The sequence below is a fragment of the Hemitrygon akajei genome, chromosome 9 (assembly GCF_048418815.1).
Source record: "Hemitrygon akajei chromosome 9, sHemAka1.3, whole genome shotgun sequence".
NCBI lineage: Eukaryota > Metazoa > Chordata > Chondrichthyes > Myliobatiformes > Dasyatidae > Hemitrygon > Hemitrygon akajei.
In genome coordinates this window covers 156448988-156465797 of record NC_133132.1, presented here as the reverse complement: position 1 = coordinate 156465797, position 16810 = coordinate 156448988, and the positions used below count along the sequence as shown (strand labels likewise).

At 41.3% G+C, this 16810-nt stretch overlaps 1 protein-coding gene across 1 annotated transcript in view; it reads right to left on the bottom strand.

Moving 5' to 3' along the window:
* trdn (triadin) overlaps positions 1 to 16335 on the bottom strand; it is a 507565-nt gene extending 491230 nt beyond the window's left edge. The window contains exon 1 of the mRNA XM_073055375.1: positions 16104 to 16335. Within this exon, the coding sequence (XP_072911476.1) occupies positions 16104 to 16125 (22 nt within the window). The 5' untranslated portion in view covers positions 16126 to 16335. The remainder of the gene's footprint in view (positions 1 to 16103) is intronic.
* Between the last annotated feature and the right edge of the window lie 475 nt (positions 16336 to 16810).

Genomic DNA, 16810 nt, shown 5'->3' with positions numbered 1-16810 from the left:
AAAAAGTACAAAAACAGAAGTACTGCATATTAAAAAAGTGAGGTAGTCTCCAAGAATTCAGTGTCCATTCAGGAATCAGATGGCAGAGGGGAAGAAGTTGTTCCTGACTCGCTGAGTGTGTGCCTTCAGGCTTCTGTATCTCCTACCTGATGGTAACAGTGAGAAAAGGGCATGCCCTGAGTGCTGGAGGTCCTTAATAATGGAGGCTGCCTTTCTGAGACACCGCTCCCTGAAGATGTCCTGGATACTTTGTAAGCTAGTACCCATGATGGAGTTGACTAGATTTACAACGCTCTGCAGCTTCCTTTCGCCCTGTGCCATAGCCCCCCATACCAAGCAGTGATGCAGCCTGTCAGAATGCTCTCCACAGTACAACTATATAAGTTTCTGAGTGTATTTGCCAAAACTCTTTAAACTCCCAATGAAGCATAACTGCTGTTCTGCCTTCTTTATAACAGCATCAATATGTTGGGACCAGGTTAGATCATCAGAGATCTTGACACCCAGCAACTTGAAACTGCTCACTCTCTCCATTTCTGATCCCTCTATGAGGATTGGTATGTATTCCTTCGTCTTACCCTTCCTGAAGTCCACAATCAGCTCTTTCGTCTTACTGACATTGAGTGCCAGGTTGTCGCTGCGGCATCATTCCACTAGTTGGCATATTTCACTCCTGTATGCCCTCTCATCACCACCTGAGGTTCTACCAACAATGGTTGAATCGGCAGCAAATTCATAGACGGTATTTGATATGCTTCTTTGAATAAGACTGCCACAGATCAGCAGATTGTTTAAGAGGAAAATAAAACAGTTTTCTGTTAGATAGAACTCCTCAAATTATTTGCCCTTTGCATGTAAGCAGGCTTACTACTTATAGCTTGGTAAGTATCGTTCAGGTCCCATCCTCCTTCCCTTTATTCCATGCTCTTAGACCTTTTTTCTTCAGACCTTTACTTCTAACTTCATTACCTCTCCTCCACACACCCACCTTCCCCTAATCTGGTCTCAGCTATCACATGTCAGTATGTCTCCTTTTCCTGCCCCCACCTTCGTATTCTGGTTTCTGCCCTCTTTCTTTCCATTTTTGATGAGGGGTCTTGGCCCAAAATATCGACTCTTTATTCCCCTCAGTAGATAAAGGTCTTAGCTTGAAATATCGACTGTTTATTCCCCTTAATAGATACCTGACTTGTTGAGTTCCTCCATCAATTTGTGTGTGTTGCTCAAGATCTCCAGTACCTGCAGAATCTTTTATGTCTGTCATAATTGATTGTTTTGTGTTCATTATATCCACTGAGAAAATTATGCCAAGTGAACTTTAGACCTTCATTCCTTGAAACACATTCTCCACAACTGTGGTTTAATGAACTATTATCACAAACAAGAGAAAATCTGCAGATGCTGGAAATCCAAGCAGCGCACACAAAATGCTGAAGGAACTCAGCAGGCCAGGCGGCCTCTACGGATAAGAGACCCTTCCCCAGTGCTTGTTGGCTTATGGAAAAAATGTGCAGAAAATGTCACAGATAGGGTCACATGGACAGAGTGTGCAAGTCAGGCAAAAAGCCCAACCAAACAGAAAAAACCACACCGAGTGAAGAGTTTCACACGCAAAACCAAGCAATTACATAAAGTGACTGAAGGTGAAACAGACAACACAGAGTCTGACAAAGGTGAGCTGTCATGCCTAGAATTGAATCGTATTACTGAAGCAGATGACAAAATCATATGGATCACAATAGCTGTGTCTGTTGTAAAAGTGAAAATGCATTTGAACAGGTCAGCTTTGTCTGTAATTTCAGAGGCAGACTACAACAGACAGTTCTCTAAGATATCATTAGAGAAGACCTCAGTGATATTAAAGACCAACACAGGTGAAAAAATGTCTCCTAAAGGCAAACTGAAGGTAGGTATGATGTATGGAAGTCAAACCCAGCAGCTAGAGCTTTATGTATTGAGAAGTGGAGGGCTAGCACTTCTCAAATTTAAATGGTTGAGAAAAATCCAACTAGACTGGCACTCAATCAAAGCTCTCAATGTGACATGAACAGGCAGTGGCAGCACTAACCAAACTCTGGCACAGCTGCTTAATGCTAATCGGAAGGTGGTTGAGAAGGGAATAGATAAACAAATTGAAGCCCTGGCCAAAAACTGTTTGAGAGGCCAAAAGGTTCAAAGTGCACCCCCACAGGCAGCGTTAGTGGCCATCTTCACCATGGCAACGAGTACATGTTGACTTTTCTGGGCCATCTATGGACTCCAAGTTTCTGATTGCTGTGGATGCTCATTCAAAATGGCCGGAGGTTATATCAATGTAGTCAACAACCTCAACAAAGACCGTCTCTGCTCTGAGGACTATCTTCGCCAGAAGCAGCTTACCAGAACAACGGACCACAGTACATGTTAGAAGAATTCAGACTGTTCATGAAGAAAAATGGCGTCAGACATTTCAAGTCAACTCCTCTTCACCCAGCTACAAATGGGTTAGCTGAAAGGTTCATCCAAATCTTCAAGAAGTCCATTAAAATGATGGTCAAGGAGGATATTTCTCTACATCACAACGTGGACAAAGTTTTTGTGTTTCAGAACTCCGTTCATGCGATGATAAATCAAACACCTGCTATGCTGCTCATGAACAGGAACCTGAGATCTCACATAGGCCTCCTGAAAACAGACCTCTGAAGGGAAGTGCAGAATAAACTATTCAGCCAGATGCCAAGTGATGCAGCAAGGAGCTTCTGGATTGGACAGGAAGTCCTAGCATATGATTACTGAGAAGTCAAGTGGACACCCAGTAGGATAGTTTGAAGAACTGAACCATTGATGTACACAGTGGATGTTGGAAATCAGGCATGGAGAGATCACGTGGACCAGATACTGGATGCCCAACCAAAGAAAACACACGAGCAGATTGCATTCAACAAGACAGACACATTACAGTCACTGGATTTACCTCACAGTGGTGATCATGTCACTGACAGCGACGTGACACCGAAAACAAGAACGTTGTCTTAGACAAGACGCCCATCAAACCTGATGCCACTCCACAGGTCCAGGGGCACTATCCTGAAAGAAACTGAGTGCCACCCAAAAGACTGAATCTTTAGAACGGTGAAGCTACTTGTGGACTGTTATTGTGAAGGCATGTTTATTTGGAATATGGGTTTACAAAAGGGAAACTGAATGTTTTGTCCATATTCAGTTTTATGTTGCAATAATCTAAAGTGTTGGCGCATGGCCTAGTGGGCAAGGCATCAGACTAGTAACCTGAAGGTCACTGGTTCGAGCCTCAGCTGAGGCAGCGTGTTTGTGTCCTTGAGCAAGGCACTTAACAACACATTGCTCTGCGACGACACCGGTGCCAAGCTGCATGGGTCCTAGTGCCCTTCCCTTGGACAACATCGGTGGCGTGGAGAGGGGAAGGCCTGCAGCTTGGGCAACTGCCGGTCTCCCATACAACCCTGCCCAGGCTTGCGCCCTGGAAACTCCAGGAGCAGATCCATGGTCTCTAGAGACCGACGGATGCCACCACCACCACCAATCTAAAGGTAATGTATGGGTCTATTTCTTTTAGAGCAATGCCCCCCCCCCACACTATGTATTGACCTGTTGTTTGTACATGCACAGTGTTCTCTATCCCTTTTGCTGCAACATGAATACACCAATTAAAGCCATCCCCCACACGTGTGCTTTTATTTAATTAATATGTAGTTCTGCAGAGATGCAACAAGTATAATCAAGTAACTAAGATCACAGTGATAGCAGATGGATAGTAATTTTCATGCAATTCCAGTAAAAAGTAATTAAGAATCTCTGCAAGTCCGATGGGAAGTTTGAAATGGTGTCTTCAGGCCTGAGGCTGGGTCCACTGGGGGCCTGTCCTGGGGTTAAAGGGCAGTGTTTGCGCACAAATGGGAGGGAGCAACAGGGCTTGAACTTTTACACTGGATTAAAAGTGGCATCACTTATCACTCATCCACTAATAAGAAGAAGCATTTATTTTCTTAGCTTGACATAGGAAAAACTGAGGAACATTCACTGGTCATTCAAAGCTTGTTCAGAACAATAACATACAATTCACTCATACTGTCTCAGCTCACTCTCAGCACCAATCATTCCGGCTCCAGTGTTTCTGTCAATACTAAGTTATGCATTTCCAGGGAAATGTATTATAAATTAAGAGGAAATTACATAATAATTTCATACGCATCTGGACACCAAATTCAAAGCTAAAATGCATTTTGACACAATTGATAAATAGAAACCTACTGGAAAGGTCCTCTTGTAAGTACACATCTGTAATTTCACTTCCAAATCTGAGAAAATTGGTGGACCAAAGGAATTCTGAATTCCCAAAACAGTGTCCGTCTGAGAAACTGCGTTTAAATTTATAATTTTAAACATTCAGTGGCTTTTGCAGTTTTCTGTAATAATGCAAATTGTAAACAGCTGACTCTGTAACTTCCCACAATTCACATTCTAATCTGACCGTGTAGAGTACCATGTGATAGCCCAATCAGAATCGGGTCTATACCACTGACGTATGTCGTGAAATTTCTTGTTTTATGGCAGCAGAACATTAAAATTTTTAATAATCTATAAATTACAATAAGAAAATATATTTTAAAAGTTAAATTAAATAAATAGTGCAAAAAGAGAGCAGGAAAAGAAGCAGTGAACATGCATTTATTGTCCATTCAGTAATCTGGCGGCAGAGTGGAAGAAACAGATTAATACAGAAAGAGTCTGAGGTGTGGATCTAAGACTGGTAAGACGTGTGATGAGCAATACGCAGTTATATGTTCAATCAAGTAATGAAGTCAATTTACTTCAGTTTCTACACAAGCCTACCACAGGAATCAATAACCATGCCTGTGTTCTACAGTTACTGTGGTGACAAGCTTCAAAGATCAAAGTTCAAAGTATATTTATTATCAAAGTATTTATACATTGTACAGCCTCGAGATTTCTCTCCTTACAGGCCATCACAAAAAAAAGAGTCCCAAAAGAACCCATCAAAAGAGTACCATCAAACACACAACGCGCAGAGAGAGAGAGAGAAACAAATTGTGCAAACCATAAAAGCCAACAAATTTGCATTCAAAACTGAAGCTCATGAAAGACAGCCCATTCACAGACGGGAAACAACAGCCTCAGATCAGCGCAAAGCCGAGTAAACATTGCGGAGCAGCAAGCCGAATCGGCCTGACCCTCGCCTCCGGCCCCAACACCCCAACGTTTTCAATCTGGCCCAGCGGCTGATCATCGGGTCTTTCCTCACTTTTGGCCTAGGGCGCTGGCTGCTTCGAGTTGCTCCGGGGCCTGGACTTCGCTGCTTCCATTCAGCCTGGTGTTTAAATCAATCGATCCACCTCGATTCTGTCTCACCTCGCCTCGGTTATGCTGCATTGAATCTCCTCCAAGTCCAAAGATAAGTTACAGGCTGTTGTTTGCAGTGCAAGTTTACCATAAAAAGTGTTATTTACTAATTATTGAGTTGTTTCCTTTGTTCTGTTTGCTGCCAGTAAGTAGTCTCTGAGTATCACCAGCACCGTCAGATTCAACATTCAAGATTCAAGTTTTCTTCGTCACATGTACATTAAAAAAAATGTGAAATGCATCATTTCCATTAGCAATCGAACACCTAAGTGAATGTGGAGGAAGCCCACAAATGTTGCCACACATGCTTGCACCAACATAGCATAGCCACGATGCTCAGCAGAACAACACAGAACATAACAAGCAACAACAGCAGAATCAAGCCCCATTCCTCCCTCCACCCATGCACATACGCAGCCACTTAACACCAGCAAATACGGATTCAGGCCTGCAGTCACCGGCTTTGACCTCTCCATTGGATTCACAGAGATTCTGATATGACCTTCAGCCTTCAACCCCAGGCCATACCGATAACCAAACATCAGGCCTTAAACTCCAGACTCAACAATGGCCGGACCTGGAAAACTGGGGCTTCAACTCCAGTCTCACCGATTCACAAACCCAAAGGGTCATCAGGACTTGTCCTTCCTGCCCACACAGAGCTCCAACTCCTGAACCCGTTGACAACACTGATCTGGGGAGGCCCTCATTCTCCCTGATAGTCTGACATCTAACTTCCGACCATGGACGTCCCACGTCCATATCACTGGCCTTCAAACATGGAGCAGAAAATTAGACTCCGGCCTGACTTTTAATTCCCCTACATGCGTGTCCCTAATCTAGAACCTGACTCCACTTTCCCTCTCCATCCCCAAAAACCATTCTTACAGATCTATAAAACATAAAATTAAAACAATTAAGAAAACAATCTGAGCTGCAACTCAACAGAGATTGAAACTTAATATTAGATTTCTGAATGCAGAAGACCATTGAGTCAAGCACCATGGAGTGATATTTCTAGAAATGGAAGCCTCTACCAAGTAGAATAGTTAATATGCTCCATATTGACAAGAGGAACGGTAAGTACAACCTGATAGGAATGTCTGCAACAACATTGTCCTTCTAGGCTCCTCTCTGGACCTTAGTGTAAACCAGCACCACATGCTAACCTTCCATAGACACGAAGGAGGTATCCACGAAGATGAAAAGAGTCATCCTAAAATGGGATGCACATGGATTCTGAGTTTTTTAAAGTTCTGTTTGTCCCATTACTGCCTCATGAATAAATGAAGTTTGTCTTCAGTGAGAACACAGGTCAAAAATTCTACACGTCCTATGCTATCTTCTCCCCAATCAACAGAGATAAAGACAGAGAGAGCAACGCACACAAAATGCTTGAGGACCTCACTATGCCAGGCAGTATCTATGGAGGGGAATGAGCAGTCAGTATTTTGAGCTGAGACCCTTCATCAGGACTGGAAAAGAAGGGGGGAGGAGGAGACGTCGTACAATGTCATGGTTCCGGTTGGCCGTTCCCCTTTAACGCTTCTTTCTCCCTGATCATGCCCCAATTTCAGTCAATTGCTGCTAGTTACCCAATAATCGTACACCTGGCTTTCATCAGAGACTGGGAAATAAATACGAGGATGACTCGTATGAATGCAACACAGGTTGCCAGTTTGTTGGTCAATTCTCGTATGATACTTAGTTCCCTGTTCTGATTAGAACTGTTAGTTCTAAGTTCTGCTGTAGTTTCTAGAGAGTCCCTGTGAATCCTGACTCCTTATCAAGATCCCTCTGGTTTCCTGCTCTACGTTCAGGTCTACGCCAGCCTCCCCAACTCAGTCGATGTGCCAGTGTCCTGCACTTGGGTTCTCCTCTGTTGCCACTGTGTAACATACAAACTGACATGAGACAGGTGAGACAAAGGGAAGGTGGAAGAAGGGGGAGGAGAGTGATGAAGATTTTACACAAATCTAGAATGTTCTTTGTCACATTATAACACTGACATTTCATTTCAGATTTGTTTAAAGATTTGATCATTTTTAGCTCAGTTGTCAAGGCACAAAGTGCAGGCCTAATGGGTTATTAGCCTGGTATCAGAACCACTTTACTATTATATTCCCATTAGATTGTTCCGCCCAGCATCAGAATGATACACTGCTCTACTCCTGACATCTTCAGGTTAAACACTTGAATATTAAATTTTAATTGTCACTCTCCTAATTCAGCCATAGGGGGAGGAAAAAAAAAGAAATAAGGAATTAAAAGCACGAAGAGTGTCATTTTTGGTAAAATTGCTACAATTTGCTAAAACTTTTGCAGGAAAAAAGATAGATAGATAGGTACTTTATGGATCCCACAGAAAATTACAGTGTCACAGTAGCATTACAAGTGCACAGATATACAAATATACAAATATTAGAATAGAAGTAGAAAGAATAAAAAATAAGTTACCATAAACACTCTAACAGGGGGGTTCATCACTTCGCCAGCTATAGGTTGACTCATTATAGAGCCTAATGGCCGAGGGTAAAAATGACCTCGTATAGCTCTCTTTAAAGCAGCACAGTTGTCTTAGTCTATTACTAGAAGTTCTCCTCTGTTCAGCCAAGGCGACGTGCAGAGGGTGAGAAACATTGTCCAGAATTGGCAGGATTGCTTGAGAAATTTTCAATTTAGCTTGAAGAAATGGGCTTCACAGTATGAGTCTCCCTGAGTTTGTGACGATACGAGGAAGATTGTGAGATAAAGGAAGGCGCCAGATTGATGAAACTGAGAGTGATGCATCATCAGATCTGTTAGTTTCTATCACACTGCCATCTTGCTCATAGATTTTACAAGCCCAGTTTTCTTATGTGGATTTCTCTATCCATCAGAATTCCTGATGACAGCACTTTCCTCACTCAGAAAGCTATGGGTTCACTTGCTTCAAATGCTGCAGCCTATTTCAGTGAGAAGATCAGTGTCATTTTCATCAGTGCAACTAACTTAATACCTTAAACTTTATGTCTGGATTATTCCAGACAGCCTCAGGTGACCTTTCCCCTGATGCTCCGATGACATTTCATTTCAGTATAAATAGTGTGTCACTATGATCCAGCAACCTAGTGGATCTGCAAAGCAAGTCAAATCATTTCTATGTGGCATCAGAATTACCACAGATGCAAGACAGCATGGATGTAGACATATGACCTTGTTCATCCGTCTAATCTAACAAAAGAAATAGTTTTCACTCTGTCAATACCAAGCTGGTGTGCGATCCAGTCATTTTATTCTGCACTTCATTATCTGTCATGAATAGTTGGTTAGACTCTTTTAGATACTGCACTACACGTCCCCCATGGCACCACAAATTATTCAGTTTCAAATGCCTGTTCAATTACTTACTGAATGCACTGGTTCTCTTTCCACCATATTTAATGGCCATAAATTCCAGATCTTAACAACTCTATGTACAAAGCAAATCATCCTCACTTCTCTTGCAAAAGAAAACTTCAATGGCAACCACCTCAATGTCTCCTGTATAATCTTACATCTGTGAACCGAAGCACCAGAACAGATAGTGGAGTGGTGGCGGAGAAAGAGACTGCTAAAGCCTATATACAATGTCAGGAATCGAAAAGTCAAGCATGGTGAGACTATAGAACCATAGAACACTACAGCACAGTACAGGCCCTTCAGCTCTCCATGTTGTGCTGACCCATATAATCCCTAAAAAAAAGTACTAAACCCACACTACCCCATAACCCTCCATTTTTCTTTCATCCATGTGCCTGTCCAAGAGGCTCTCAAATATCCCTAATGTTTTAGCCTTCACCATCATCCCTGGCAAGTCATTCCAGGCACTCACAACCCTCTGTGCAAAAAGCTTACCCCTGATGTCTCCCCTAAACTTCCCTCCCTTAATTTTGTACCTATGCCCTCTGGTGTTTGATATTGGTGCCCTGGGAAACAGGTACTGACTATCCACCCTGTCTTTGCCTCTCATAATCTTGTAGACCTCTATCAAGTCCCCTCTCATTCTTCTACGCTCCAAAGAGAAAAGTCCCAGCTCTGCTAACCTTGCTTCATATGACTTGTTCTCCAAACCAGGCAACATCCTGGTAAATCTCCTCTGCACCTTCTCCATAGCTTCCACATCTTTCCTATAATGAGGTGACCAGAATTGAACACAATACTCTAAGTGCGGTCTCACCAGAGATTTGTAGAGTTGCAACTAATATTCTGAGCTGTTTATATTTCATTGCAAGGAATATTGTAGGGAAGGTGGATTGACTTGGGGCATGGATTATCACATGGAATTATGACATTGTAGTCATTAGTGAACCTAGGTACAGGAGGGGCAGGACCAGCAGCTCGATGTTCCAGGGTCCTATTGTTGTCATGATAGAGCAGGAGGGATTAAAGGGGCATTGAAAGTCAGGAAAAATGTCATGGCAGTGCTCAGACGAGACAAAATAGAGAGCTTGTCTAGCAAGGCTTTATGAGTCGAACTGAGGAATAAGAAAGATATGACCATGTTATTAGGGTTATGTTACGGATCGTCCAAAAGACCATGGGATTCAGAGGAGTAAGTTTGTAGAGAGGTTGCAGACTGTTGCAAGAAAGTTAAGATTGTGATAGTAGGTGATTTTAACTTTCCACACGTTGACTGAGACTCCCATACGGTAAAAGAGTAGATAGAAAAGAATTTGTCCAATGTGTTTAGGAAAGTTTCCTTAGTCAGTACATAGTAGTCCCAGCAAGGAGAGTGAGCAATATTAGGTCTCCTTTTAGGGAGTAAGACAGGGCAGGTGACAGATGTTTGTGCAGGAGAACACTTTGCATCTGGTGATCACAATGACATTAGTTTCAAGGTATTGTGGAAAAACAGAAATATAGAAAACCTACAGCACAATACAAGCCCTTCTGTTCACAATTCTGTGTTGAACATGTACTTACTTTAGAAATTACCTAGGGTTACCGATGGCCCTCTAATATTCTAGGTTCCATGTACCTATCCAGGAGCCTCTTAAAAGACCCTATTGTATCTGACTCCACTACTGTCGCCAACATCCCATTCCACGCACTCACCACTCTCTGTGTAAAAAACTTACCCCCAACATCCCCTCTGTACCTACTTCAAAGCAGCCAAAAACTATGCCCTCTTGTGTTAGCTATTTACTCCGTGGGGTCTAACCAGGGTCCTATATCACTGTAACATTACCTCTTGGCACTTGAACTCAATCCCACGATTGATGAAGGCCAATGCACCGTATGCCATCTTACCCATACTGTCAACCTGCGCAGTAGCTTTGAGTGTCCTATGGACTTGGACTCCAAGATCCCTCTGATCCTCCACACTGCCAAGAGTCTTACCATTAATACTATATTCCGCCATCATATTTGGCCTACCAAAATGAATCACCTCACACATATCTGGGTTGAACTCCACCTTCCACTTCTCAGCCCAGTTTTGCAACCTATCGTTGTCCCACAGTAACCTCTGACTGCCCTCCACACTATCCACAGCACCTCCAACCTTTGTGTCATCAGCAAATTTACTAACCCATCCCTCCACTTCCTCATCCAGGTCAGTTATAAAACTCACAAAGAGAAGGGGTCCCAGAACAGATCCCTGAATCACACTGGTTATCAACCTCCATACGGAATATGAACTGTCTACAACCACTCTTTACCTTCTGTGGGCAAGCCAATTCTAGATCCACAATGCAAGGTCCCCTTGAATCCCATGCCTCCTTACTTCCTCAGTAAGCCTGGCATGGGGGACCTGATCAAATGCCTTGCTGAAATCCATATACACTACATCTACTACTCTTCCTTCATCAATGTGTTTAATCACATCCTTGAAAAATGCAATGTCTCATATGGCATGACCTGCCTTTGACAAAGCCATGCTAACCATTCCTAATCATATTATGCCTCTCCAAATGTTCATAAATCCTGCCTCTCATGATCTTCTCCATCAACTTACCAACTCTGAGGTAAGACTCACTGGTCTATAATTTCCAGGGCTATCTCTACTCCCTTGCTTGAATAAGGGAACAACATCTGCAACCCTCCAATCTTCCGAAAATTCTCCTGTCCAAATTGATGATGCAAAGATCATTGCCAGAGGCTCAGCAGTCTCCTCTCTCATCTCCCATAGCTGGGATATATCCCGTCCAGTCCCGGTGACTTATCCAACTTGATACTTTCCAAAAGCTCCTGCACATCCCCTTTCTTAATGTAAAATGATAGGTCTGGTCCTCAGGTTGAGATTCTAAATTGGAGAAGGGCCAATTTTGATGGCATCAGAAAGGATCTGGCAAGAATGGATTAGAACAGATTGTTTTTTGCAAAGCTGTACTTGGAAAGTGGGAGGCTTTCAGAAGTGAAATTTTGACAGCACAGAGTTTGTATGCTTCTGTCAGAATAAAATGCAAGGATAACAAGTTTACAGAACCTTGCTTTATGAGAGATATTGAGGCCCTGGTTGAGAAAAATAAGGAAGTGCATAGCTGGTATAGGCCAATAGGAATAAATAGGTACTTGTGGAGTATTAGAAATGCAAGAGAAAACTTAAGAAGGAAATCAGGAAGGATAAAAGAAGACATGATGATGCTCTGGCAGGCAAGGTGAAGAAGAACCTTAAGAGCTTTTACAGATTTGTTAAAAGCAAAAGGATAGCAAGGGACAAAATTGGTCCTCTGGAAAATCAGAATGGTAGTCTATGTGTGGAGCCAAAGATAAGAGAGATCTTAAATAGATATTTTGCATCTGTATTTATTTGGGAGATAGACACAGAGTCTATTGATCTGAGGCAATGCAGCAGTGAGACCATGGACTATATACGGATTACAGAAGAGGAGGTATTTCTGTTTTGAGGCAAATTAGGATCAATTGACCTCCAGGGCCTGACGGTCTGTTCCCTCAGACCCGGTGGGAGGCTAGTGCAGAAATTGTTGGGCCCCTAGCAAAGATATTTACAACAATCATTAGCCATGGGCAAGATGCCAGAGGATTGGAGAATAACTAATGTTGTTCAGTTGTTTAAGAAAGGCTCTAAGAATAAGCCAGGAAATTATAGGCTAGCTGTGGGGAAATTACTGGAAGGCTTTCTAAGGACCGGATATATAATTCTTTGGATAGACAAGGACTGATTAGGGATAGTCAAAATGACATTGTGCACGGTAAGTCATGTCTAGCTAATCTTTAGGAGCTTATCAAAGAAGTTATGAGAAAAGTTGATCAAGGTAAGGCAGTGGATGTTGTCTGTAGCAAAGCCTTTGACATGGTCCCGCATGAGTGGTTGGTCAAGAAGGTTGACCAATTTGCTTGGCATTCAAGACGAGGTAGTAAATTGGATTAGGCATTGGCTTTGAGGAAGAAGCCAGATTGGTTGTAGATGGTTGCCTTTCTAACTGGAAGCCTATGACTAGTGATGTGCCTCAGGGATCAGTGATGGGTCCATTAATGTTTGTCATTTATATCAATGATCAGGATGATAATGGGGTAAACTGGATCCACAAATTTGTGGATTACATCAAGGTCAGTGGTGTAGTGGACAGCAAGGAAGACTCTCAACACTTGCAGCAAGATCTGGACCAGCTGGAAAATGGCCAATGGAATTTAATGCAGACAAGTGTGAGGTGTTGTACTTTGGGAAGACCAGCCAGGGTAGGTCTTAAACAGTGAAGATTGGGGCACTGAGAAGTGCGTAGAACAATGGGATCTGGGAATACAGAACCATACGTAACTCCTTGAAAATGGTGTCACAGGTAAATAGGCTCATAAAGAAGGTTTTTGGCACATTGGCCTTCATAAATCAATGTATTGAGTACAGGATTTGGGAAGTTATGTTAAATTTGTACAAGACATTGGAGGGGCCCAATTTGGAGTATTGTGTTCAGATTTGGTCATCTACCGGCAGAAAAGATGTATATGAGATTGAAAATGTACAGAGAAAATTTACAAGGACGTTGCCAGGACTTGAGGACCTGAGTTATAGTGAAAGATCAAATAGGTTAGGATTTTATTCCCTGACAGAAAGATAATTGATGATGGTATTCATAATTATAAGGGATATAGATCGGGCAAATGCAAACAAGGTTTTTCCATTGAGGTTTGGTGAGACTAGAATTAAAGGTCATGCGATAAGGGTAAAAGTTCAAATATTTAAGGGGAATTTGACGGGGAACTTATTCTCTCAGAGGGTGGTGAGAGATTGGAATGAGCTGCCAGCACAAGTGGTGGATGTAGAGCCGATTTTGACACAAGAGAAATTTGGATAGAGACATGGATGTGAGGGGCATGGAGGACTATGGCCGTGGTGCAGGTTGATGTGACTAGACACACTAATGGTTCAGCATGAACTAGGTGGGCCAAAGTACCTCTTTCTCTGCTATAGTGGTATATGACTTTGTTGTATGACTCTATCTGAAACCTCCTGTCACTAGATTCTTTAGGTTAAGTCTTTTCTGCACTTTCTCTAGGACCTACACACTCTCTCTTAAGTCACAAATCCAAAATTGGAAGCAAGATGCCAATAATGACCTAACCTTTGTTGTGTATCTGAAGGCATATATAGGCCAGAAAATGAAAAGAAAAAACAGTATAGTTTCTTCCTTACATGGACATAATGAACAATTTATGTTTTTCACATCAGCCTGGTAATTTCCTGGACACTGTTAATGATATCAGCCTTATATTCAAGGTTTATAACTTAATTAATTAGCTGACTTGAATTTTCCAGATACCATGGTATATATTGAATTTGTCTGTAGATCAATAGTCTGGACCTTTGGATTTCTAGTCCAGAAACATGATATTTCTATCCTTTTGTCACAGAGATCCTTTTCTCTGTTTTTCTTATCACTGAGAAAAACCTCATTCAGAGACTTCATCAGTGTGATGTTAATCCTGAACTTTGCATCAATTATTTTTGCTAAAACAAGCTATTGCAAACTCAGTTCAGGTCTGCACTCAATATTGCCTCCCAGGCTGAGATTAGCTGGGAGATGGCTCCGAAAGCAAGAGAATACATGTTAATGTCTAACAATCAATTCACTGCTCTCTAACATTTAAATTTAATGTAACAAAGGATATTTATTTATTTATTGACAGCACAGAGAAGGTCTTTCTGGCTCTTCGAGCCATGTCATCCAGCAATCCCTCAATTTAATCCTAGCCTAATCACAGGACAATTTACAATGACTAATTAACCTACCAACCAGTACATTTTTGGATTGTGGAAGGAAACCCTTCCAGTCATGGAAAGAATACAAAAATTCTTTACAAATATCAGCGGGAAATAAACCTGGGTCACCTGTACCTTAAAGCGTTATGCTAACCACTACGCTACCATGCCAAATTCTTTTGACCCAACATGCAAAACAGCTAAAGCTTTCAGAAGTTCTAATTTGCAGGTATTTGTTTGGAATCAGCATTGTTTTAGTTAGAGAGACAGAAAGATTGACTTCCCACACCTGGAGAAGCTGCTCAAGAAAACCTAAGACACATTTTTGTGCAACCTGTGGCCATAACGTGTATATTCTTGCCTTGCAGTGTCACATATGAAGTATTTGTCTCCATAAACCCAGAAACATGGAAAAGGTTGGAAAAATAGCAACCTCCACTGAAAATCAGAAAATATATTATCACCATTTCTTGATAAAACTTTTTAACAATAAACAGCAAATTTTCCTTTTAAAGCAACACACACAAATGCTAGAGGAACTTAGCAGGTCATGAGGCAACTTCTATGGAAAAGATTCAGCCTGATTCAGGCTGAGACACTTCTTCAGGACTGAACCCTTCTTCATATATAAAGCATTGCCTGCATGCATTATGTAGAAGAAGGTTGAGCAGGGTTGCATAAATGTCCTAAACAGAACTCAACTCATCATCTACCCACTTATATTAATAAATAGAATATCAGGTGGAATCATCCTCAGTTACACTCAGGCCATTCTTACTGTCTCAGTCTAATGAAAATAAAATTCTGAATATATTTTTGTGGATTTGCAAGGAGATTAAATTCTCACCTTTCCTTGGTTTGAAATAGAGAGTATAATGCACTCCACGTAACTGTCCAATTTAATTACTTTGAACTCATTGAAAGTAATCAGCAGAAACAGTTTACTGCACTGTTTACACTATTAATGGAGTAGTGTAATTTGAACAATTTTATTATTATCTTCCTAAATAATTTGAACAATACATCTGGCCTTTCCAAATAATACAATTAGTATTCTTTAGCCCACATACTTGTTGAGAAAAACACGATGGATAATTTTTAATCAAAGCACAAATAATGGTGCTTTTTAACTAAATCATATCAATCTCTTTCTTTGTATCTAATGATTTTTTAATAAACAAACAAACAAATTGATGGAGCAAATATTAGCGATCTGTTTAATTTTGCCATCCGTGAGAAATCTCAACAACTCTGCCACAATCATTATTCCCCTAATTAATTTGAAATGCATGCATCTTAAATTAATTTGCCCATCTCCCTCATACTCCAGCTATAACTCTCCCACATAATTTCTCAGACTGCGCAATCTGTGCTATTTTTGGAAAGCTATGGTAATCTAATTCTGATGCAGTAAATTCCAATTCACACAGTAACTTGGAACTTCTTTTAACAGCACAACACAGATTTTCTTTCTCTCTTTAGAGCATTCAAATGTAGACATTAAGCACATGAAACACATTATTTCTGCAATCCTTCACAGTACCTTCAGTGGTGATTTCAGTCATAATGGCTAAGTTTCCTATTTCCACTTTCCTGGCAATTCAACGAACTTCTTCAAGTATGTAGAATTTGGTTACTTAGTACATTGCTAATATTAAGGAAGGAGGAGGTGATCTTTCATGCCTAGAGTGGTACTGTGGAGATCCTCTGTGTCCTTTGTAGAGTCCTCCCCCCAGCAAGAGCTTTCACAACTGGATGCTTGTTGCTTGCAATAAGGATATCAACTTCAATCTAAAATAGAAATGCTTCACAATGTATTTCTATGCTCCAGTTTTAGAATCATCAGTATCAGAAGGGACTCAGCAGAAAGGACCAGCAAAGCAGGTTTGGGCACTAAAATGCACAGCTATTCTGTGGCACAGTTCAATCCCTTAAACCCATGAAACTTCCCTTCTGTTTTATTACTGCCTAAATTTCAGATCAAAAATGAAAAAATGTTTACTTCAAGGTAACCTTATCCATTATTAGTCAATTATATTATTAGAACAGTTAATACTCGGTCTATTCTGCATTGCCTTTTTAGGCAGGGGAGGGTCATGACACAACGGGTGACAGAAGCAATGAATTATGGGTACTGAGCTCATTTTTTATGTTCCTGCTGATTTAAATTCCAGCTGCCAAGGAGGGTTTATAGGAATAGAAGATTAGTTTTGTATTAAGACAGATTATACAATAAAGCTTCATTTTTTC